General features: G+C 40.9%; 1 protein-coding gene across 4 annotated transcripts in view; it reads right to left on the reverse strand.

Annotated features, from left to right (window-relative positions):
• PTPRR (protein tyrosine phosphatase receptor type R) overlaps positions 1 to 23640 on the reverse strand; it is a 231792-nt gene that overhangs the window by 74134 nt on the left and 134018 nt on the right. For all 4 annotated transcript variants that reach the window (XM_090042533.1, XM_090042534.1, XM_090042535.1 and 1 more), the window contains 2 exons: positions 22430 to 22540; positions 15429 to 15685 (listed from right to left, as the gene is read on the reverse strand). In XM_090042533.1, the coding sequence (XP_089898659.1) occupies positions 15429 to 15685; positions 22430 to 22540 (368 nt within the window). The remainder of the gene's footprint in view (positions 1 to 15428; positions 15686 to 22429; positions 22541 to 23640) is intronic.

Genomic DNA, 23640 nt, shown 5'->3' on the forward strand with positions numbered 1-23640 from the left:
TTTTGCTTGTCAGCAGCTTGGGGTGCAGTTTCCCAGAAACCCCTACACTTGAAACTTGGTAGGCTTTGTGGCCTCAGCAGAGGTTGCCATCCCTGCAGTTTTCACCCCCCTGTGCCTTCACGCTTACAAGTGACATGAGTTTTGCTTCCATGATTTGAGGTGCAGTTTCCCAGAAACCCCTCCACCTATCTCCTTGAAACTTGGCAGGCTTCATGGCCTCAGAAGGGGCTACCAAATCTGCACGTTTCATTCAAATCAGGCAAGAAATGACAAAGTTATAGGCAGTTTCATGCATTCCCATTATAGCTTATGGGTGAAACGTCAAAACAACGAAACAGTTACGACAAAGAAATGGAACAGTGGTTTCGAAACAAAACAAAACTCAAAATGAAACACTGTCCCGTCGAAACAGCAAAATGGAAGTCAAAATGAAACAGTGCCGTTTCATACAGCCTTACAGCGGATAGAATGCAAGTGAGCACCACAGTCAACTCTGACTGCTATGCAGTGGAATATAGAAAGTAAACCAAACAGACCATCTAAATACTGGCAAAGGTCCAGTAGGACCATACTGTGACCATTGTACATTTGGAACTGTTATGTCAGTGATTCCATCTGCAATGTAACTTCACAGCCAAATTTCTCTCCTGTACACAAATTTAGGGATTATGGATTATTCATAGAATCCTAATTAATAATTCCTCCAGGAAGCCAGAGAGAGGGCCTTGTCGCATGGGACATTTAGCACATTTTATTTAGATCCTAGTAGGCATTATCAAAAGCTAGAATGTGTTTTCAGCAATCACATAGTAATGCTTAGTACAGTCTCTGATGCTGGCAGTAGGTATGGGGAGCCGAGTCTTGGGGAAGGTTTTGCCCCTGCCACTGGATCCCACCAGTGACCTGGGATCAGAGCTGATTGGAGTGTGGTTGGATTGTCAGTCCAACCTTGGTGTGGTTCCAGGGTTGGACTGATAATCAGCTTCTTGCTGTTCCTAGCCCCACACTGCCTTGGAGTCTTGAACTGGCCTTCTGAAGTGCTATCTTGCACTTGACTGGATCTGGTTCAATACTTTGGTGCCATGTGCGGGCTGGACTGCAATCAACTGATTTTTGGTCCCATCCCTGGGAACCCACCAGAGTCTCTAACTGGCTCCAGTGTAGCCCTTGGGCTAAGACCAAAAATCATCTGCTTATCAGTTCCAGCCCCTTCACTGGACCACACTGGAACCCACAAAAAACAGATTGTGGGTTCCAGCCCTTGGACCACAAGTGATCATATATCTCCATGGAGCAGTCCAATGTTAGCTCAACACATATTACTCAATACAGTCTGGAGATGCTCCTCACCAGAAAAGGTATAACTTTACTTTGATACAATCTGAGTGCACTTAGCATGTGTTAGCCTTCACAAACATGCAGATATTCACATTTTAAGTGCATTTAACAAGTGCTAAGTGTCTCATGTGACATGGCCCAGAGACTATGTAAGAGGCTAGGACCCTAAAAATATTTTAACACTAATATGCTTGCCCTCAGTTTGCTGTACTATACTTATTTTTTAACCAATCAGCTGGACAATTTACTAAGAATTGACCAAAACTGTCTGCCAGATGGTGGCCACTGATTAATTTGTCTTAACTTCAGCCAAAAAGGAACAAAAAGTGATGGGTGGAGCAGTAAAGACAAGCACAATCAACATCTGACCAAATAGGGTTTCCTGTCAGTTTGGGAACTAACTTGATTGGTACTGCAGTTTCCTGTGTACAAGCTAGCACCAGTAGCAACTAGAGTAACAAGAATAAATGCAAGATAAGACACCTGTGAATACAATAAAATTGTTATAAAATTCCTGGCTAAAAATCCTAAGGCAGCAAATAGAAATTCTTGTGTAGGCATTGCTGTCTTGGCTCTAGGCAAAACACTTCCTTTCTTTCTAAAGAACAAGAATGTGGAACTGCAGCCAATGGGGTTGTTGGGTGGGTCAATTTGCCTGGATTGCCCAGTCTCAGGTATAAATGTCAGCTTCTATGAAGGTTTTCAGATGTGGCAAAGGAAAGCTGGTGTTTGAAAGGGGCACAATCTACTCTAGCTGCATTTGGATTACCCTCAAAAGAGAGGTGCTGAAGATGCTATAAGTAACTTCATGAGGCTTGCAGGTAATGCATGTGGTCTAGAAACCTACTAGTTGGTCCTGCCTTGAGCAGGGAGGTGGACTAAATGACCTTTCAAGGTCTTTTCTACACCTATTTTCCTGTGATCCTGTTATCACACATGCAATAAAGAAGCCTCTCATCAATAAATCTTACAGGGATGAAGCCAACTATTCTATATTTACTCTAAAATATATAGAACTCAGCTTTTAATAGCTTATTTCAACCATTTGGAAGAGATATAATTATCAAATTACATAGGAGGAGTAAAAATATTTTATTGAAAGGCTGTTTTCTTTTCAACTTTTATAGGAGTTTTCTAGAACAAATGCTCCTGATGAAGGGAACTTTATGCTTGAGAGCTTTTCTAACTTTTCTCTCAACTCTATGGTTGGTCTAATAAAAGGTATCTTCAAAAAATCCTTTCCCCCTTATAACTAGCAAAACCCGTCATCTCTTAGTGTTAGGGAACATTCATACCTCCTTGAGAGAATGCAAATGCAACATACCACACACTGGTCTATGCCCAGGAAATCAACATCAGATTTTATTAGTAACCTGGGCAAGTCATGGATTATTCTCTGTGTCCCTCAATTTTTTACTGTAAATGGAGATAATACTGATCATATTTCTGATCAGAAGGATGATGTGAGGGTAAGCCACTGTCAAATACTCTGATAAAATTAAAGGGCATATGACTATCTAGACCAGTGGTTTTCAACCTTTTTTAGATTTGAGGCACCCATAGTTAGATTTGAGGCATCCCTTGGAAAAAGTCAGCTTTTAGTTTTGACTCTTTTTTGCCTACAGAAAAATATTAGCAATTTTTCTGTTGCAAAATGTCAGAAAGACCACAGCTATGGACTTCTATGTGAAATATCTGGGTTTAACTTGTGAAACATGTTTGTAAACCTAACAGTGATAACAGTAGGTGCATCCACATGAGATATTTATTGCGGAGTTGCTTACTTAGTTCCACAGTAAAAGCCTCAGCATTGACATGTACAGTGCTATTAGGACAGAGTAAACTAATTTAAATCCACTGTAAATAAATGCATTACATATAGTACTGGTAAAAACAAGTACTATCCTACATTGGAGTTTTTTACTCTGCAGCAATGTATGTGTAGACACTAATGGGGCTGGCTGGGGCATGAGGGTACTTCAGTGCAGGGGCTGCTTGCTGGCTACACTTGTATGCTCTCTCTCTTGGAAAGATTTCAAGCAGTGGAAACTTCCACCACTAGAAATGAACAGTTATTTTATACCTTAAGGCCTCATCCTGACATCTATGTAGGCAGACCCTATATGTTCTTGGAGCCCTTCGAAGCAGGGCTTTGTTACATGGTAATTTTGGGCAGCTCCTGGGACTCTTCTCACTTGGATTGTCCATATATTAACACCTAAAACTGGTTTTAAGTACTCAGTATACAGCTCAAAGTTATGCCACGCCAGAGCCACTCTAGGCTACACATTAGCGTAAACACCCCACCTGTCCCCATCCTGCACTGGTCCAGATCAGGCCCGTTGCCCCCCCACTCATCTCATATCCCTAGTCATTCCCCCTTTGCCTTTCCCCTCCAGCAGCAGTTAACCTTCCCTGCTTGCTCCCCTGGGACACACAGCACAGGCAGTCACAAGTAAGTAATGCTCCAGGGAGCAGGAGGCAGGGGGCACCCCAAGGGGCAGGAGGGAGCCGTGGGGCTGGGGTCGTGAGAACAGGGAGAGCCCTGGGGGACAGAGAGACAGGATGTAGGGGGGGAAGCCCAGAATGGGGGACGGCCGGGATTCGTACCTTTTGGTCCTCCAGGCCTTTGGTGGCCTGAAGTGTGACTGCTCCAAACTCAAGCTAGCACTATCACCCATCAACAGTTGTGCAGCTTGCAGTGCAAGGTGTAACAAGGTGAAGCTTCCAGTGAAGCAACCTGCAACCAACTTCTTGCAGGAGTGATGCTGAAAGTGCTTAGTAGTCCAAATTTCAAACAAGAGAATCATGTCATATAAGTTGTAAATGCATAGGTGTTATCAAATCATGGGTCTATTCCATGAAGAAATAAAGGAATGTAGCCTTCTTAAAGAACATAAGAAGTGCCATACTGAGTCAGACCATCTGGAGGTCCATCTAATCCAGTATCCTGCCTCCAGCAGTGGCAGGACTGGATACTCTACAGGGAGAGCACTGAACTGGACATCTCCATAGGGATCTATCCCCTATTCTTGGAAAACCTTAAGTATGTGTGCTCTTAGTAAAAGATCTGTGTAAATGCTGATGCTTAGCAGTTCTATAATATTCCAGTCCCTGATACTCCTGTGAGGTCAGTATGTACGTGTCATGAGCCCTTTTTACAATTAAGAATATTTAGGTAGAAAGTTCATAGACTTGTCCAAAGCCACACTGTGATTGAGTGATGGCAGGTATGGTGTTGGAACTCCAGAATTCTTGGCTGTGATCTCCAACTTATTTTATAAGTCCCTGGCTGCTTTTCAAATGCCTTTCCACAGGATAAAGTATGCATATCTTTGCAAAAATGTTCACCCGCTATTACTTTTGGGTTGGCACATAGCTCTGCTTTGAACAATTACACTGACATTTTCCTGAAAACAATCTCTAGGAGTTAAATTAAGAATGCAAAAAGCATATTCAGCTCAACACAATAGGGTAAATTTATCCTCCAAGTCTGTGCAAAGCTAGCATATTTTGGCCAGGAAATTCAAGGCCCCTTCCTGTAAATATATTAAGTTCTCATGCTTAGGTCAGAAACTACAAAGATTGGCATGTTCACAATATTCTGACTGCAAGGTGCTGCCCTTTAAGTGTTATTTTACATGATCGATCAGAATACAATATTTCATATAAACACAGCAGATCAATAACATCATATTTATATTTACAGAGTCACACCCTATGATTTGTTTTCTTGAATGTAATGGAGGCTTGGTTGGAGAGTGATAGTTTGTAGTGTGACTTTTGTGATGTTGATGCAGCAAACGTGAATATCGGGGAGGAAGGGGTTACCTTCCTTTCAGTACATTAACTATTGGATCACAATACTTATCAGTTATTTGGTTTAGAGCAGGGATGCCAGACTTATTGCCCATGGGCCAGATCCAGCCTGCAGAGCTGTTCCATCCAGCTCGCAAGGCCTCCTGAAGTTGGGAAGCGTGCTGAGGGAGCACCATGAATTACCACAGAATCTGAGCTCCATGGACTTGACCATCAGCAACAGGAAGGAGGGTTTGGCCTGTTTGAGACCACTTGGTTTGCTGTTACTTGGCCCCACTGTTAAAATTAACATAGGAACTGTCATATCACAGGACTGTCAAACGTATGGCCCACAGTGCAGATACGGCCTGTGGAGCCATGTCCTGTGCCCCACAGGGTTCCCAAAAGGGCCAGGGCAAGTTGGGGTGGGGCCTGCTGTTGACATACAGGTATGGAGCCCCATTGGTGATGTATGGTGGTAGCAGGGAGGGAGTAATGGTGGCATTAACTCTCTTGGTCACTGCTGCTGCTTGTCCCCACACTGCTGCTCACCTCACCACTGGTGCCATTCACCCTGTCGCTGCCATTCCCCCCCACTGCTACTGTGGCATCTGGACCCAGCCGATGAGGAGTTCTGCAGTCCAGATCTGGCCAGCAAGGAACCCAGTGTTCCAGATCTGGTCTAGGAGATGGGGTGAATTTGATACCCCTGCCATACAAAATCAAACCCAAGCTCCATATAGCTCCAGTACTTCCTTTGTGATAGTGACAGGTACCAAATGTTTCAGAGGAAGGATGCAAGTCACTCTGCAGTAGGTAGTTATGGAATAAGCTGCCCTCAGGGAAAGTTTTTTCCTAAGTTTACCAGCTGGAGTTTCTGCTCTAAGCGTAGTGGCTTATATTTCTCATATTATATATTTAACACCAACAACAGATTTCTTTGTGATATGACTGATCATTCCCTTATCAACATAGGTTGAATAATTTTTTTAATCTTGCTATGATCCTCTCTTCAACTTTTTCTCATGGCAGTGAATTTTAGAGGTTAACTATATATTTTATGAACAATTATTTTCTTTTTACCATGTTAAAATTTGCTCCTTTTCAATGTCATTGAAATATACTTTTATTATTATTCCCGTACTATAAGTAGGTAAACAGAAGAGTCCACTTTACTTCTTTTTATACTGCCTATTATTTTAACCACTTTTGAATAATGGAATGCCACTTTCCTATGATGTAAACTTTTAATACTCTCCCATCCTAGGCCTGTTGTTTTTTCTCAATAGTGATGACAGACTGAGATGTCATGTTGGCTTCCTTAAGGTGGCATTGCACACTTACTGGAGCTCTTCACAGTGATGTGCTATCGAGTAGTACTAAGGCAATAGGAAGGCTTCCCACTAGACTTTTCTCTCACAGTAACTTTGAGAAGCCTTTCTTTAATGTGGCATTTTTGTGCCCCGGCAGTGACTCCTCACAACATGTTCTTGTTTTGAATTTTTAATCTTCGCTTCTCATGCCAGTCAACCTTTCCCTGAATTTCACTGACTTTATTCTCCTTTGCTCTATACCTCACTTCGTGCATTTGCACCTGGACAAAACGAGTGAAATGAAATACTACCAGCCTGGAATGATAGTGCTCTACACCCACTTGGCATAGGTAAAAAGTTGCACAGACAGCTGGGTGATGGAGAAACAGGCTCATAACTTTTTCCAAAGCCAGACATCTTATTTAGAATGGACCAAGAAGGAAGAAGATCTTTGTACCAGGTTTAGAATATGAATGTGTGCAGAGACTTTAAAAACAATTTTTTTCATATTATATACTCTGAAAGATATATGCTCATAATTACTATCTTTCCTAGTGTTCTTGTGTATACAACGTTAAATTGAAATTGCCTGGATTTATTCAGACTATCTCTATAATCGTCCTGTACTATTTAGTTTAGATGCCATTTAGAAAGGCAGATTATAGACACCTGAAATGAAAACAACAAAAGCTAGATAAGGGAGTAATTGCATTTGTAAAATCATATGCATGTTTTAGTGGTGGGGTAACTCTCCTACTCCCTCTGTGAGGAATCCTCAGAATATCTGTGTTTTAATTTGTTGATTACTTTATTACAGTTTTGCAGTAATCTTCAGGTCAGGCTACAATCTGAAACACCAAATCAAGGCACCCCAGATTCTGATTTGGGTAAAAGGGATATAAATGAACATTAATTCTGGACCATCTGAGATTAAGATTAGGTTTGACTCTTTTAGTGGAAGAAAGCCGAATCATAGGATTTTAAGTAGAAAATGAATGATTAGGCAGCATGCAATATTCACGGAAAATAAAGGATCATTTATATATTATGTTCAAGTGTCAGGCCTCTGGTACTGTGGCAGTGCCTCAGAGGAGACATACACTGAAAAGCAAAATTAGTTCTGCTTCCTGGGGCAATAATGAAACCAGGCGTGATACCAGTACAATAGATTTTTGTCACTTAGGCAATATAGTGAAGATGCCAGCAAATGGCAATTGTTAAGCTCCCTCTACTGAATGATTCACAACATGCCTGGTGGCTTCAAAAAAAGCCCTTCACCTTTCTTGCCCAATAATCATTACTTATCCAGAATAAACCGGGAATCAAGAAACACAGTTTAGGAGTACACAGTCTATACTCTCTATGCCATTCTTTAATTTGCATATCTAGCCATCAGCATCTACGGGTCAAATATTTACTATATAATAAGCAGAAAAAGGGATCTGCTTGTTAATCATAGAGAAGAAAAAAAATCACCTATTGGATCACAGTGCCTGTTATGCTAATGACTACACTGCCATGCTGTCTTATCTTCACTAAAATAAATATTAAAATGAAATACTTTAGTTCAGGGATCTCAAAGGTATGGCCTGTGGAGCCATACCATCTGGCCTGCAGGGCTCCTGGAGGGGCTAGGAATTCTGTCATAAAGCAAGCGATGGTGGGGCCAGGCACTGAATTTCGGGGCACAGAGCCCCCCTGGGAAACACATTTCAGTAGTGTCAGGGCAAGCAAAAGCCACATTAATCCCTGCAGCTCCATGATAGGAAACAGAAATTCAGGTTCACCACACTGCTGGAGGTGGTACAGATCTGTCCTGTGCCTTATTGAAGTCTAAATTCACATAAGAAGCCCTGCAGCCCAGATATGGTCTGGGGGCTGGGCAAATTTGATATCCTTGCTTTAGCCAGTATTTCACTGAATCAGGATTTAACAATCTACTTAAATGAATTATGGAGTTGCTCAAAGGGACCCACAGTCCAAAATGATGCAGTACAGGAATACAAAAGGCAGACAATTGAAAGTACCGTAGGAAGAGGCAACGTCCCACGTTTCTGAGGAAAAAAGCCCTCCTTATCCCTACACCAGAGAGTCCACCCTGGGAATCCTTTTAAGGATGCCATGGCATGCTGCACAATATCAGCCCTGTTAGGTGTGCAAACACAATCCATAAAATAAACCCAGAGATTTCAAATGGGAATCCAGAGTGTCGAAAACATTTTGACCTGTAGTGGGCTTTCTGAGTTCTTTGCAACAAAATAATTCCTCTATCATTTTTTCATACTTAAGAAGTGATTGAAGGCTCAGGGCAGGCACCTTCTGATGGGTGCCCTGAGTCTAACAAGAGCATACTGAGTTTAAAAGATGAAGAACTATGAGTCTACCCAGCCTAAGCCCATTGCATTTTTTCCTCCTTCCTCTAGATGTCACTCTCTCATCAACCAACTGGTTGAATGTAACAATGTGGCACAAAGCATAAGGTACCATCAGTGTCACCTCAATGTTAATATTTATTTAAAAGGGAGGGATCGCGGTGCTTATCTTCAGTTGCCAAGCTTCTGTTCCTGTCTCCAGAGATCTCCCCCTTTAACTGCTCTATATGACTGAACCTATCTACCAGGTGCCCTTCCTGCTTAGGGAGCTATAGGCTTCCCTAGCAAGATGATACTAATTATTTATACTGTGGTCATACCTAAACAATGTAAAGAGGGATTAGGGCCCCTATAAGCTAGGCACTGAACAAACACATGCCACATACACTATTTCTGCTCCAGAGCTTTAAACACTAGGATATAAATATTATACAACCAATGAGTAAGGACATAGAGAGAGAAAACAAGATGATGGTAGAAAAAGACGTAAAGCCAAATTCAAGACATTCAGTGCTCTAAAAACACCCCACAAGGGTGTTATCATTATTTACTTGTTCCTGTACAATGTCTAGGAGTCCCATTGCAGACAAGGACATCATTGTGACAAGTATAAACACTGAACAAAACACTGCTTCTGCCCCAGAGATGTTAGAGTCTTAGAGGAGCTTACAAAACAGGAGACCAAAATAGAGACAAAAGTAGAAAGTTGCCACAAAGAAACAATGAGTTGGTCAGCACAATGGGTAAGCACTGAAGCCCATCACCAGCCTGGCAAGTTTTTTTTCTGTAGGTCTCAGAAATCATAGGCAAGGGACATGGTATCCCTCAACAGATCTGCACCAGAAATGGACTTCCCTGAGCCTGCTGAGGTGAAGCACAGTGAGTGTACACTACATCCCAAAAGGATGCAGTGCATCTGAAATTAATATTCTTAATATGGCACTGGAAGGATGCCTATAAGTCATTAAAGACATAGCTGCAATAATGGTGATTATGTTACATCCTTTTTAGGAGTAGTATGTGCAGAGTAGGCATGCTGTGCAAAGTCCTTTGATGATCCAGATTTGTTCTGCTCTGTCCACATCCCCATGGCATAGCCCTGTCCCCAGGCTGTGATCTAAGCTGAGTGTCAAAAGTCTTCAGAGTTAAACTGAATAGGACAATATTTATTCTTCCTAGCTACTTTTTTAGCTTGTTTGCAGGCTGGTATCAGTTCACCCCTTGGATCACAACTTTAGGCTTTCATTTGCATCTGTGAAAGCTAGAAATGTGATAAAAATGGGAGCAAACATTCTGATCACATCTCAGCCTCCACTTAATAATGTCCAGGACAAGGCCCAGAGAGTATGTTTTAATGAGACGAGCACAGGTATAATTGCCTTAGCAATTAACTGGAAAGATACAAAGCTAAATGGGTTATTCCTTCCCTTTACACTACAGCACAGGTAGCTGACAGCATAGAAATGATTTAAGACCTGCCATCACACTCCTGCAGTCATAAGGAAGTGAAGAGCTTCCAATAATGAGCTTCCAAATGAAATTCCTTTGGAAGGTTTCCCCAAAAGGTCCAAATGTATAAGCCTTCCAGGCACAATGCCAAGCTCACCTGTTTCAGTAACTATTGGAACAGGAGCGAGTAGACAAAGGGTAGGATTTCTATCTGCTTTAGGTGATTGTAACTTTGTATTTCCGATCTCAGATCTGTTTGCATGAACAAAATGTGAACTAGGACCCATCTACTTTCTTCCTAGAGTCTTTACTTTTTATAGCCACTGGAATATTACTGAATATTGTAGTACAGACTTGCCCTTATCATCTTTTATGTGCAGAGGACTCAGAGTCCTATCTCTCTTAGTTCTCTCTATTTCTCAAAGTCATTGATAAAAATCACACTTACTGAAATCGCATTGTTCCAACTGAATCAAAATTGTTGCTAAACTAAACAAAATCCTGAAAGGGAATGTTATACTTGGTTTCCTCTTGCATTTCCATTGTGTCTGTTGTTACATTCCTCTGATGTTCAGGTGTAAGTTCGTTTGCTCTGCTGTTTGCTATCTATGTTAGTTATTCAAGGGCTGATATTTTATGAAAGCAGGCTGCAACCATCTGGCAAAACTCATCTAGGTTTCTAGATCAGAGAGGCTATAATGACAGATGCACATGCTCTCCATTGGCCCGTTGGAGAACATGCACATCTGCCATTATCTTTAAGCAAGCATTTTTAAAGCAAGCATTTTGGCTCAGATCTTCAAAGATCTTCAAGAACAAAATACTTGTTGAAATCAATGGGAGTTAAGTGCCTAACTACTTTGAGAATCTGGGTGCCTGTATATATTTCATATTTACAAACTTATTTCTTCTGTCTACAAGAGTTATGGACTTTGCACTGTAACCCTATCACTGGGAAAGGCTGAGAAATAAAATATATTTAGTGACAGCAATGGGAATACTGATTATGCCTGGCAAAATGCTGGCATTTTCTACAACTGCTTTTCTTTTAAGTTTGGCCCAGTATTACAGTCTGCATTTTAAGGCAATCTTTGAGGGACAATTACTGTACTCATATTTAAGGTATCTGGCTGAGAGTGAGAAGCCCTGGGTTATGATTCCAGCTCCCAGGACTTCCTATAAACACTGACAGAGCTGACCTAGGTAGGCTGTAAATCTCCATTGCTACCACTGGAGATTTTATCAGTGTTTAGACAAACAGGAATATTCAGTAAATAAGCCTGTATGAAGACAGGAAAATGGACTAACATAGAGGTCAGGAACCTATGATCCACAGGCCTGTGGAGTCATTGGACCCTGTCCACAGAGCTGGGAAGGCTTTTGTGATGTTTTGGTGGCAGGAGGTTTTGCTTGCACTGTGGCTGGGTGGTAGGGGAAAAGCAGTGGTAGCAGCAGCAGTTTGAGTAGTTTGCCTCAAACCCAAGCTGGGTTGTTTCAGTCTGCCACTTGAAAACATTGCCAACTGCTGGGGTAAACAACCTTTTCTGGCAGAAGTGTAACAGGTCAGCTCCAGGCTCTGGGCAGCATCATCTGCTGCACTCAGTGCCAGTGGCAGCTATTTTTGTGCCCCCTTCCCATGAGATGATGACTAGGGCTACTGTACCAGTCACCCCACTTGAGTTATGTTATTATCTTGTGGTCTTTTCCAAATATGTTTTCTGTGACTTTCAGAATATTCTTGATTTCAAAACAGTGTGGAATGGCAAACATACAAATCCTGTGTACCTATGTTTTCTGTCTGTAAAATGGGCATAGCTGTACTTACTTCTCTTTGGAAAGTCCTTTGGAAAAAAGGGCTGGCAGTCAAGGATTGGTGCAGCCCAGTATATCAGCACTTAGGGACTTTTTTACATCTGAGGAATCCACAGGTAGTGAGGTGCAACTATTCTCTGTTCCCTTTGCATTGTCTGAGAGGCAGAGATATCAAAGGGAGTCAGAGAACTTACCTTTAAGATATGAACACAAGTAACCTCAAAGGCCCTGCTTGCACAGAAGTTAATGGTATTAATCCCAGAGTCATTCAAATTTTTTTCTCTGCTTCCTCTTAGAAGCAGTTGGCTATTTAAGTAATTAAAGACCCTTGCAGTAGTCAGTCCACTAGCTTGTTCCTCATTCTTTCCTTTTCCCTGCTTTTCCATAATTCAATTTACCCATTGTAGGATCTGAGCTTACTCAGGGATATTGCCCCTGAGTAAATTTGGTTTCCTTTTTTCTGTAATAGAATCATTGATTCCATTATATATGACCAGTGGGGTCTGTGAAAGCAGGGGCAGTATTTGCCATGGTGAGATGTTTTTGGGCCTTTGTACACACTACAAAATTGGCCTTTAAAGCAGCTTAAATGCCTTTCTGCACCGCTTTAATGGGACAATTGTTTACACTGACGGTGGCATAGCATATTTTAATGGTGCAGCTGTTTACACTGTTGGCGGCATATTGAATGACTTTGGGAGGCAGTAAAATAAAACATGTCCAAGGTATTTTAGTTTGCTACCTTATAGCCACAGAGGGAAGCACCAGGCCACCTGAAATTCAGGAGATGTGTAGGATCCCATACAGGCAGTCCAGGAGCAGCCCATGCAGGCAGGCTCCACTGAAGGAAAAAAAACAAGGCAAGCCTAATTTTTTTTTTCCTCCCTGGAGACTCCTTGCCTGACCTTCACGGGGGCCCGGTTCATCCCTCTGGGACTGTGAGAGGGGAACGGTGCTTCCCTCCATGGCTGCAGTGCCCCCTGGGACCGCCTGAGCCAAGTGCCTGTGAGCATGTGCTGCCCCTGGGGGCACTGCTGCAGAGGAAAGCACTGCACCCCCGCCCCCACACACATCAGGGACTGCTCAGCCTGCTGGCAGCTCACCTTTTCCCCCCACTGCTGGAGAGGCAGGTAAAGATCGGGCCTGACCCTTGTGTGCATGCTACGTTGGTTTACTTCATCGTTAATTGAAGCAGTGTTTTTAAAAACCCATTGCTTCAATTTAGGGAGAATTAAACTGAAGCAAACCCCCATGATGTGTAGCAGCAGCCTGTACGACTAATTCTTGGGCAAGTCATCTAAACAGCAATGGCTACCCCAATTTAAGCCACTCAACGTGAGCACATCTACATGTATATTTAATTAATGCACATTCAATCTAGTACATTTTGGTGCCTTTAGATTTACTGTAAGGCTGCTCTGACATGCCGTAATTACAGCGCGTTGGAGCACACTCAGTTAAGACTCAATTAATTGAGTCTTCTGGAGCATGGTAAGTACAGTGCTCTTGCTAGCCTTCAAATGTCTCATGTACTGGCATCCCCAAACTTCAAACTGGCAGTGGGGGTGCTTAAACTAAAGTATGTTGCACAAGCTTTAGTTCAAGCACCCCACCACCATTTTAGAGTGCAGGGAGGCTGATACACGAGACACTGCATGCTTTAATAGAGCAGCTCTAAGAACTGCTCTAATTAAAGGCTCCCCACCCCCCACAGAACACATGTAAAAGAGTTCTCCATTGTGAGGTACTAGAAAAATGTGCATTAGCTTTTATTTATGAGCATTAACCATTTTGAGGCACAGGGATGCTGATGCATGAAATGCTGTGGTGGTTTAATTAGATTAGCTCTCAGAGCCAATCCAATTAAAACGCTGCCCCGTCCCCACCTCCACAGCATGTGTGAAAGTGCCCTTAGTGAAGCTTTAATTCACATTAAAATAGGCTAATATGCATGTCCCAGGGGGCTGATGAGAAAGGGACAGGATATCCCTCCCGTGGCATGAGTTGTGGTGGGGCTGCCTGCTGCAACACCAAGAAGAAAAGCCCTGATAACAGGGCAAATTCATCCTCAACAGATGCAGCTGAGCTGGATGAGCTGCAGAGGGGTAGAACACCAGTACGTTTTGTCAGCCACTTTTCTCTGGGGCTGGGGCTGGTGTGGAAAGATGATGTCATTGAAGAACGCTGCCCGGCTGGGATAAAAACTGGTGGCTGGGAAACAGCTGAGGGGACACAGCAGGGAAAAAGCTGTGAGACCTCTCTCAAGGCCAACAGAGGTCTCCCAACTGCTGTAGGGAGAGGCCAGAGAGGGACCCAGCAGAGGGGTCCAGGCTACACTTAAAGGGGCCCATCACCCAGAATGGTGAAGGTGCCAGATTGGAGGAATATGCCAAGGGATGGCAAAGTCTCCAGATGCACGACATGTGCAGCAGTTTCTGTTATTTGTGCCTCTCATTTCATTTAAAGCCCCAGAGGCCAGCAGAAAGGCCACAGGATGTGTCGAGGGCTGAGTGGGCTGGGGTCACTTGGGGACCCTTGACACTAATAGGCTAAACCCATCACTGGGGTCACCTTACCACCCACATAAACCTGTGCGGCAGAGTGGAGAACTGTAGCTAAATCACAGCCTACAAGCCATAGACCATAGCCCCATGAAGGAGGTGGCAAGCTGGGTTGATGCATCGGTGAAACACCAAGGGCCAGAGAGAGTGAGAGGGATTGGGACATGACATCCAACCTGGGTTGGACTGTCCATTGTCCAGCTGCACCAACAGGCTGGTGCATGGCTGGGGTATAGGGGAGGTGGAGCCCCAGGAGTTCCCGCTAGTGACGACATCTAAATCCTGATATTTGAGAAGCAGACTATGAAAGTCCCTTTCACTATTACTGCTGATTTCTGTTCAGGCAAAGAGATTACTAAGCATCCCAAAATGTTCTCTGTTCCCTAAAACACACCTGGATCTTAGTCATGCTAGGCAGGTGCACTACTTTTCCTGTTCTTTGATTTCACTTAATGCAATAAAATAAACACACTGTATTTATTTTATCTTGGGAAAGAAATGTCTGGTCAAGAATTCTCGTACTAGATGAGGCAAAACCATGGAAAAGATTGAAATTGAAAAAATAAAGGAGAAGACCAATTTAAATATTTCAATGGAAAATCTAGACTCAAGCGCTTACCCTCAAGTTCACTGTATAATAAAAACTACCTCTGCTTCTAGAGGATGAAATCTACTAATGCTAAAACATTTGGGAGCTAAAGGTTTTTGCTTCTTTGAAGGAAGAAGATACACATTAGTAATGATCCAAAATGGAAGAGTAAATAGTGTATGTGGCACCATCCTACCTTTCTTGAAGGCCAACAGGTTTCATTTTGAAAGGAGATGGACTGGCAGAAAAAGGAAGTCTGATGTCAGGTGCACATTGGCCTTGAGAGTCTACTATGACATTTACAACCTTAGGAGCCTGCTGAGGTTGGACCATACTGTTTGCTGTCTTAGACTGTGATGTCTGTAGGCGGAGAGGTGAAAGGTGGATCTCTTGTTTTTTCTCCTTCTCTTGTCTCAATGAAAACTGAATTTTCTCCTTTAATCTGTACAGAACCTATAGAACAGAGGAAAAATATTCTTTTATCATCTCAACCACTGTGTAAACAAGGTAATGAAAGTATTAAATATACCCTCAATCTTTATACAGAATATCAATGGTTTCTAGAAGAATTCCCCAATTTGCATAATGTATTTGCATAATGTATTCTTTCCAACAGTGGGATAAATATTTCCTATTACACACACCATGCTGTGTGTGGGGGTGGGAGGGTATTTAGCAGCTAATAATTTCTCATTGCTAGCTAATATTTGTTTTAATTCTAGTGGTTATCATTTCAGCTGTGTTATTAAAAAGATAAATAAAATGTAAGGGTAGATAATTGTCACAAAATCAGTGTAAGAAAAGAAATACTGGTGAATTAAATAATTACAGAGAAGTTTCTCAAAATATAAAACACAAGAAAGACAATAATACAGAATAATATCCGATTCGTCTTACATCTCCAGACTCACTTGGCTCTAATTGTAATGTCCTAACTATTTTTAATAGTCTCAAAAAAGAAGAAAAAAAGCAAAAAAAATAAACAAATTAAATCTTTTTGCTTGCTATGGGGGCTGTTAGCAGGATATAATATTTCTAACAGGGTCACTTTCAGACTCAGTTTTGGTGTCATCAAACCAGGATTCCAGCCATTAGCATCCAAACTTGGATACTGGTTAGTTGTACAATATTTTGCTCTGTTGTATTGCTCCTAGAACCCACTGCAGTGACCTCAGTGGAATTCCATATCAAAGGCACTGTACATTGGCTTGGTAGAAGCTATAAAGGTAACAATGGCATCATTGGGTGTGTCCCCACAAGCAGGAACATGCGTTTTCCTGGGGACAAATAGCAACAACACATACTTGTGTTGCTGCTACTTGTCCCTGGGAAATGCACCACCTGGGCTGGCACCAGCAGCCTTACCTTGGGTCCTGGCAGCCTCCTGAGGCTCTAGCAGCAGCAATCTGGGCATGCAGAACTGGCTGGCAGTCACAGCATGGCCAGCCAGGCTCCAATATCAGGTGGCGCATACTGCTGCCACGTGCGCCACTCCACTTTTTTCTGGCCTGTTTTTTTTTTTGTTTTGATGTCAGGAAATCCTGGTGTCAAAATCCCCCACTGTGCAGCAAATTAGCAGCCCAGTGAATGCATGCATGTACAGTGTGCCCAGTTTGCAGTGTTGCAGATGGGTTTGTGGCACTGCAAACTGCATGTGCGGGCTTATTTAGCTGTGCCCATTTTCAAAAACACTACATCATGTCTAATTAGCAGCTAAAAGGTTCCTTTTTTGGGAAGAAAAGAAAAACTCTTTTGAGCTCCAGTTGTGCCATACTGGATAGCATAGTAGATGATGGTAGTGGTCTTTTACCTTAACTATTACACTTATAAAGAAAGAAGCACTTTTATGTCTCTGTAACAACCATGTTGTGATAAATCTGTGCTTCAAGTTGGATGAAAGCCACTGGTGGAGCTATTTCATGTTGCCTGCAGGTGCCACTTGCCTTGTGCCCTAAAAGATTCAAATGGAGACCTGGTTCTGAAAGCCCTGGATCAACAGATGCAAAAAAGTCATGCTCTAGCACAGCTTTGTTTTTATTCTCTCAAACTTGAGGAGCTCCAATTGCTTGGTAATATTCAGAAGGGATTCATAAACTCTTGGGAAATTCAGTGTGCCAACCTTGCAGCCCCAGAACTGGCACAAGAAGCAAAGGGGATTTCCCACTTTTTATACAGAAAATCAGAGCAGTTGGGGTCACAAACCAATGGGCCAAAGGGATAGAACAGGTAAAAGGTAAAGAAACATCAACACTGTGGTAACATACACTCAGCACCTTAATTTCCCCCCTCCAACCCCCACACCTCCAGAGATGTTCCCCTTAAAGCCGTTAGTCCCTAGAGCTCTCAAACAGCAGCCTGCAGCTGCCCCCAAGTCTGAGTCCCATTCCCTCTGTCCACAGTCCTGGCTGACCGAGCTAGTGAGATCTCCAGCTCCGCTGTGTACTCCTCTGTGTAGGGCTCACCAGGTTCCACATGCACAGTGCTCTCTCTTCCCTTTACTCCAGCCTCAAGCTTTCTCTTCCTTTCTTCCCTTGTCTCCCCCTCCCCATCAGTCCCTAGGGGTACTTGGGAGTTGCAGTCCAAATTCACAGTCAGTCCAGCTCTGGAGACTGCCCACTGGTTCCTCCGGCTGTTACACACATTACAAGAGCAACATGCTGTGTTGCTGTGCTTCCGTCTTCCAAAAGTTCACAAACTTTTATTCTGCTACATCAGTGAAACCCCTTGAGTGCTGTCACCTAGCAGGAATCCATGTAAGGAGCTGTCACTACCTGACCCTATTTATGTGAATCATATCTTGTACTTTCATTTTTCATTGTAACATTCAGTATACCAGGGAACTGACAAAATCACCAGCAATACATTCATTAAGCTGGACTGTTTAGTACATGGCAAGAGAACATTTTGAGCTAAGTAAGGGACCAGATGGCATGAGCAGGATTTCCTCCTTATTTGGTAGGAACAGAGCCTTAATTAGGAAACAAAACCCAATATTTATATAGGAAGTGTATTTGAAATATTATTCTAAAACTCTTCCCACTAAATTACTTCTTATCCATAATTAGAAATGGACTAAATTAAAGAACCATGTTTGGCCTTCTTTCACATTTCAACTAATAGTGTTTGCTCAGATAGTGTGGACTGAGTAGGGCATGTCAGAAAGCATATTTAAAAGACATTCAAACTTTAAAATGTTTAGAAATTATATGGCCCTAGCACTAGTGGCTAAAAAATATATGCAAGTAATTATTTTAGCTAAAGGCGAATTTAAACATAATTGCTTGACACAGTTCGTGCCACAGTTTGTGCCTATGTGGACCACATTGAAGGACATAAGAGCTAGGAAAAAAATTATGCTAGATAGGCATCTCAGAACACTAGGATAAATGGTATGCACAAAGACAAAGGTGCAGAAGAACCAAAAAGATAGATTCACCCTAAAGTGGAAGATCTTTAATTTTTGCAGATATCAAGTCCATTGTGTACTCTCTCAACTTAACGGGAACAAAACCATTCTCTCTGTCCCCTGGTATATGTGACGCTTAAGCAGTTAATCATGTCTTAAGTAGTAACCTGGCCACATGTTAATGCAATTAATGGCACAATACAACAAGGAAAACCCCCAAAAGTTATTACACAAAATATGTGTAATTACTTTGTGGTCCATTCCAATTGTGCCTTATATTGCATGTGTGGCATGCATCCACTGATCAGGGCTCTCAGTCTAAGGGGTGCATAGGAGCCCTTGACTCTGAGGTGTTCCTGAGGCTGGGAACACTGATCAGCCTGTTGGTTGCTACTTGCCAGTGCAGGGGGAGCCCAGCATCATGATCCTAGGCTCTGCCTGCACTGGCTATATGGTGTGATTGGGATCTGATCCCTGGTTCCACAATCGTGCCTTCTGCCATGCACATGCAGCACGGCAGAAGGCCTGATTGTTGAGATCATAAATCAGATCCCCTTTAAAATTAACGTCTGCCAGGGGCTTCTGTCTCTTTGTTGGAAAGTGTGGATTTATAAGGCCTATGCTATTCTCACAGAATGTTGGCCTACTTGTAAACCTAGAGTGAAATAACTACCTTGGTTTTAACTCTCCCTTTTGCTATTTCAGTTCAACTTATTATATGGACATCCTTAATATGCATTAAAAATATTATTTTGATTATATTTATGTTAGTAAAAATCAACTGTCCCCCAAAAAACTTTAATTACTTGGAAATACCTGTAATAGGATTCCTAGAAAGAACACTTATTCCTGGATTTGTGACTTGTGAGGCCAGATTATTCATTATTTGTACAGATTCCTACCATTAAGTATTCATAAAAATTATGAAAAGCCTGAAAGTTTCACATACTTTAAATCCAATAGGGAAGGCATATGAAAGTTTATAGTGGTAAACTGAAATTTTGTTATCCACTGTTCTCTGTTTAAAGATTCAATTGACAAAAAATATATACTGCATGGTTTAAAATAAGTATATTATAAAAATATCAAGTGGCAAGTTCCAATTTAATTATAACTAGAATCAACCCCAAAACAGGCATTTTACCATTTTTTGACATGGAGGTCAGGTTTTTGGGAGAGGGGGTTGTAAAAAATATTATACTGCTTTTCAAAATTAATGCCTTGCTATTTCTTTCTGTCCAAAATAATAATAAAAAAGCCCATAGAGATCTTTTCTCTGGAATAATATTTTAAAATAGTTACACTTAATTAGTCAGTTGCTTAACTAATTACAATGATGTATGGAAGCTGCTAGCAGAAATTATTTTATGGTGAGAACCACTGATGGGGACAACAATGGAAGTGCCCTTTGGCTTCTACTAACAATAAATCTCTCCTCTAAGATAAGAGCTGGGAGATATAAATATTCAGATACATAAGGTACTCTAGGAGTTAAAATGTACAGATCTGAATTTAGTCCATGTAGCTGATTGCAGTATATTGCAATTCAGTACATAATACATTTTATGCCATGTAGGTCAGTGTTTATTTTCTTATTACTGTTCACTACAGGCTGGGGAGGCGTGGGTGCTAAGGTGCATGGGTAGCAGTACGTAAGTTGCAAGTTTGAGATCGTAGCAAAAGCACCCATAGTGTGGCCTGTCAGATTCCAATCTGCAAATTCTGCTAAACACCTAGTCCCAAAGATATGAAAAAGGGAGGACTGCTCATCACCATATTCCAGTAACATTAAATATTAAAAATGTAAAAGACTGTAAATGTGAAATATTCTATCAGTGTAATATAATGCAGTTAAGTACTATTTGTAAAAGCTAATGAAAAGAAAAGCCTGTCTTGTTGTGTTGCTTCCATACGAATTCTATAGAACAAAGCATTAACATAGAAAGTTCAAATGCCTTCCACCAACTATTGTTTGGTACTATGCTAATCAGTTTCCACTTCTTATTTTAAAAAATGCTTTCAAGTAATCTAGATCCAAAATTACTCCTACAAGCTAATCTTAGTACAATAGCACGTTTGACACGTTCTAAGAATAGGCATCTAGAAATACATATGTACAAGAGTATAACTCCCAACCTGACCTCATTTTTATGTCCTCAGTAGTTACTGACACTGTTAGGTCATCACTGATGACCAGCTGTAATATTTTATTATCAGATGGGTATTGTGAGCTTTGGATTTTAAATATAAACTCTCCTGCTCCATAAATCTGATACTGCCCACATCAATTTAAAGCATGATGATCACTCTTTATGTAAGATTTAAAGATACATAGTAGGTCTCTAACCTACTGAGTTTATGAAAGCATTCATTTTATACAGGTTAAATTCATGTTTACTCAGAAAAAATGCATTTGGAACTTGTAAAAAGAAGAGGCCTGTAGAAATGATGGCTAAGATGTTATGCACTCTGCTCCCACAAAAGTTTGTTTCCAGACTTACACTGCCATCTTTGATAATGCCATGTCTTTTTCATGAGATAATGGGAGAGGGTTGAATGGCAGAATCAGTGTTTGTAAATTGTAAAATATATATGACTTCTCAAACCTCAGAGAGGTTCTACCAAACTAAACAAGAACTTGTTGCCCCAAACCTACAATTTAAAAGCCAAATTACAAATCTTCAACTCAAATGTCATTTCTATCTATCTTAAAAAACAGGTGCAAAAGCTGGAAATAAATTAAAGCTTTGGACATTCACCAAAATGCCTTTGGAAACAAATTCTTAGAAAGTACCAGATATTAAAGAAGATGGAAATATTTGGGTGATGTATTCAGAAGGAAACTCCATGTCTGTGATAGCAGGAATGCAACTGGAACCTTGAGGAAGACGCAACTGGAAGAATCCCTTCCTTAAATATCACCCAGATTAAATATAGGGAACTTGAAAGAGGGACAGACAGAAACAGAAGTCTTGGTCATGCCCAAAGTTATATCAGATGGTAGGGGAAGAAGGAGTCAGCTTCAAAGACTGTAACAGATAGTCTTTAACACATGAACTGAAAAAAAAGACTTGACAATGTCCCTTAGGACATTCAGTGTCAATTTGCAGGCAGTAGCTGTGTAAATGTGTTGAGTTTCATTTTTTTGAATGAAGTAGCAAGCGCTGACACTAGACATCTACTATCCACCAATGCATACAGTACTATATGACATGTAAAACTAAATGGCAAAAGACCAGTTAAATAACTGACAGACTTACCTCTACTCGAATCATTGAGGAGCAATATTTAATATTTTAATTTCACATTAATATAATTATTAAAATATACTATTACTATGCATAAAACATTTTATGTCAATGTATTGCTGCTTTATTACCTTGTAAAATAAGAAATAAAATGTGCTAGAAGTCTGTATTTACTTTGACTGCAAGCTTAGTAAACTATTTTTTCAAGCTTCACTCTAATGGTTTATCATGTTACTGGAAGCTCTCAATTAAGTTACAGTAAAGTTGTTATGCACAGTTAAGTGCCCATTATTTCTTTATCTCACCTATTGTAATATTTTATGTCAGAAATGAAACATTCTAAACATAATAAGATTCATGTATCTGTTAATCATCTGTCTGTGGCCTCACAGCACTATCAGAGTTCCTGACTGTTATTTAGTGGCCAAGCTTATGACTAATTTATGGAAATGCTTTTGGGATACATAAAGGCTGCAGGACTCTACCCATCAGAATGATGTAAACAATATATTAATAAAAAACAAGGAAAAACAATAAACTTACCATTAAACACGTTACTAAAATGACAAAGATGCTGAGAAATATGACAACTGCATAAAATCCTTCTTTGCTCCAGATTTTATCCGCTTCATGTTGTCCTTGCAAAACATTTTTCTTTATTAAAAAATAAAGGATAAGAAAAATAAAGGGTGATGTTATACCATAGCATATGCAGATTAAAGAGTTCTGGTCCAGCATTAATCATGTTTTTAGTTTTGTTACAGTTAGTATTCTATAGTGTAGGGCACTTCATTTGACTGCTGCCAGTTCAACGTCTACTTAAGCTAAGCAAACTGGCTGAACTTATTTGCCACAATAATCCTAACACAGAGAAAGATGGTTTAAATGCTCCTTAGCAAGTGCTAAAGTAAATTTCGCATTCACATAATGGGTTGATCTTAAGCTAAGCAAACAAGATTCATATTCTTTCTCGGAAACTACCTAGCTCATCAGGTAAGAGGGCAGGGCTCTTATGTTTGCTGAGGAAATTGCTCAAGCTGTCTTTTTCATTCTGTTATGTGTCTCCTCCCACAACACCCACACACAAGCCTACGTACTATTTACACCTTACACAGAAGTGAAAACAGGTGCAAACTGAATCTCATGATGCATTAGTAACTGAGAAACCCTGATATTATAACCTGAAAAAAACCTTATATTAAATTCTGATTATGTTTAATGCAATCTCCTAACCCTAGAGACTACCAGTGATATTACACTTTTAAAGCAGCTGTGTATGCTGAAAACTGCAGAGCTTTTGGGGAATATAACATTTAAAGAAGCTAAATAATATTTATTTTGGCTTTCCTAAAATAAAAAAAAATGTGGTAGTCTGTGAACGATAAGATTGCCACTACATTTTCAAATAGAAAAAAAGCTAACTGAAATTTGGATCCAAGTATCTTCTCTTCAGCTAAAATGCCCCTCAAAATATTTTGCATGTTCTTTCTATAATACAAATCTTCACTTATATGTTTCAAAGGGCAAAACCTAAATAACAACAGATTTGAAAGAACTTAAATTGTATATAGTAGTATGAAGAGCTAAATTCCCAGTCTATTTGCTTCCTTTTTTATTATAGCCTTTCTCAAATACAACTGTCAAATCGAGTAAGCACAAGGTATTTTCATCAGGCCCTCACTACTTATTTTCCTAACTCTGAACGCTGTCCTTGCACAGAAAATCTGTTTAGGCATTAACTCAACTGACTTACT

This window comes from Crocodylus siamensis, chromosome 4, assembly GCF_052110815.1.
Source record: "Crocodylus siamensis isolate JL-2025a chromosome 4, ASM5211081v1, whole genome shotgun sequence".
In the NCBI taxonomy this organism is placed as follows: Eukaryota; Metazoa; Chordata; order Crocodylia; family Crocodylidae; genus Crocodylus; species Crocodylus siamensis.